This window comes from Penaeus vannamei, chromosome 15 (assembly GCF_042767895.1).
Source record: "Penaeus vannamei isolate JL-2024 chromosome 15, ASM4276789v1, whole genome shotgun sequence".
NCBI lineage: Eukaryota > Metazoa > Arthropoda > Malacostraca > Decapoda > Penaeidae > Penaeus > Penaeus vannamei.
Genome location: NC_091563.1, coordinates 18,596,903 through 18,599,402, shown reverse-complemented (window position 1 = coordinate 18,599,402; position 2,500 = coordinate 18,596,903). Strand labels below are relative to the sequence as shown.

Sequence of the window (2,500 nt, the reverse complement as noted above, 5' to 3'; positions counted from 1 at the left end):
GAAGAAAAGCGTGACGTCAAAAACAACAATCATTCCTTGACCAATGGGAAGCACCTCGATGTCGTCGAGGAAGAAGAGACTTCGGAGAGCATGTGTGGCGGTTTCGGTCGTTATCCAAATTGGCTTCAGTGGTAATTATACAATCTATTATCTAAATATATTAAGATATGTGAGGATGAATCATATCATACAAAATCATGATATACTTCTTTTCTATTGGAGATGACTTATTGATGGTAATATATTTTCCTTAATGTGATTTCGTTTTATCAATGTCAGAGTTTTAAAAAATGACTAGAAATAGTCTGAAAATACAATAAATCGATAAGTTCAATAAGCGTCAGTCAGACAAAATGAAGATAATTTTGGGTGACCTCGCATAGAATGTTAGAGATCTTTTAATCTATACCTAGAAAATAATTGTGCGTTTTAATTGGGAAGTTACATTTCATCATATTTCATAAATTAAAATGTTTACAGTCATTTTATGCAAATTTGATTCGGACATGATATAAAAAGAAATCAGTCGTTTATGACAATATCCACTTCAGACTGCCAAGCACCAAATAGAAAAAGAGAAAAAGGTGAGACATGATAAGATAACATCAGTCTGCATTAATTGATTCAGCTTTTATCATTACTATTATTGATATTATCATTATTATAAATATTTACCTGTGGCCATTCTCAATATCATTACGGTAAATCTGGAGGATATAGAATTTGAGTAAACAGACATGAAATGCTACTAAAATGGAAGAACAACATGCAAACTAATCAGGGAAGTCAAATTTAAAGCGCGGAAAGACATAATTACCCCATAATATTAAAATAAAAGTGTTGAAATTTGTCGCTCGCAAAGTCCCATTCTTCGCTTTTCGCCTGTCAATGTAAACAAACCATGTAACTCAGACGATGACGCTCAAAAAAGTAGTGCGTGTGTTACTATCTATCGTTTGATAGACATTAACGCGTAATTTCGAGTTGATTTTCGACACTTGCTCTTCAAACGATATTAATTACCATTATATTAATTCATTTAACTAATTCCTACAATCTAATCACATTTTACGCTCTTCAAAATTTGGTATGACGTCATTTTATAGCGCATTATATCTTCAAATATCCCTAAAAACGGTTATTTTTGTGGGAAAGTTTGGCTCTTCTTTGCGATAAATGGGTTTTCTTTACAGTTATACAATGAGAGCTTGTGTGGGAGACATATGTATGCCCTCGCCCCCTAAAACCCCCGATTCCCCACGTGTCCCCCAAGATCGTAGGGGATAGGGGGAAATATAGGAAAAAAACGAACATTCCATCTCCTCTAGAAATACCATACTTACCATAGTAGTTTACTCAATCAAAGTATCGCCATTATCATCACCATCACTATGATATACTTAATCCTCCTCCTCCCTCTCTTCTCTCTCCTCCAGCTGCGCCCAACCAAGGATCTTCCTCGTCGTCTACTGCATCCTGAACATCCTCGGAGGCGCAGAAGTGACCTTTTTCATGGGCAGCACGACGTCCTTTGAGAAACACTTCCATTTCTCCAGCAAAGATGTTGGTTACATCATTCTCTTCAGCGAATTTGGTAGGTCAATTGTATGTCTGTATGTATATTTTGATGATTTATTAAGTGACGAGGTTATATGGATTTGTCTATGGTTTGTAGCAGAATTTATTTAGTTTGTGTATACGGAGACTTTGTCAGCGTTTCTAGATGTGAATGTAAATGTATCTGTAACTATTTTTTGTGTTTTAAGCATGTGTGTATAGACATGTTTTTTATGTATGATAATATGTTTACCTTGGAATTTAAACGTTTATGTAGGTATGCAATTACTGTAGATAAGCTATTATCATACCCCTCTAAAGAAACCTTATTTCCCCCTCCCCATTCTCCCCCCACCCCCACTTTCAAACAACCCCTACGTTTCCCCCTTTCCCTTCCCCTCCCCCTCTCTTTTTCTCTCCCTCTCCCTCTCCTCTCTCCTTTTCTCTCCCCCCCCCTTCTCCCCCCAGGGCCCATCATCCTGTCGATGGTGCTGAGCTTCCTCGGAGGGCGCGGGAACCGACCTCGCTGGCTGGCCTTCGGAGGGTTCCTGGCGGGCGTGGGCACCTTGGCCATCTTCTCCGCCGTCCTCTTCTACCCGCCGCCCACGCTCTCGGGTGAGGCGGCGAAATTTGGGCGTTGGGGATTTGCTGTTGAGTTTTAGATTTCTGCATGATGATGATAAGGGCAATGATGATAATGCTAATGCTAATAATGATCGATAATAATAATGGTAATGATAATGATAATAATGATAATGATAAGTAATTATAACAGCAACAATAAAAGCGACATGTCCTTTCCAAATAGGCTAACACCCCATTTCCCCGTCAGAATCCGGCCAACTGAAGGACAGCCGGAAGTTCTGCTCCCCCGAGGAGGCGCGAGCCATCCGCCCCCTGGCCGCCCCGCCCTCGACATCGCCCTCGCGCCTCTCGTCCTTCT

At 40.0% G+C, this 2,500-nt stretch overlaps 1 protein-coding gene across 1 annotated transcript in view; it reads left to right on the top strand.

Moving 5' to 3' along the window:
* LOC113818221 (solute carrier organic anion transporter family member 74D) overlaps positions 1-2,500 on the top strand; it is an 18,972-nt gene that overhangs the window by 290 nt on the left and 16,182 nt on the right. The window contains exons 1-4 of the mRNA XM_027370400.2: positions 1-131; positions 1,437-1,594; positions 2,026-2,172; positions 2,390-2,500. The exon at positions 1-131 is cut by the window's left edge and continues 290 nt beyond it; the exon at positions 2,390-2,500 is cut by the window's right edge and continues 87 nt beyond it. Coding sequence (XP_027226201.2) covers positions 1-131; positions 1,437-1,594; positions 2,026-2,172; positions 2,390-2,500 — 547 coding nt within the window. The remainder of the gene's footprint in view (positions 132-1,436; positions 1,595-2,025; positions 2,173-2,389) is intronic.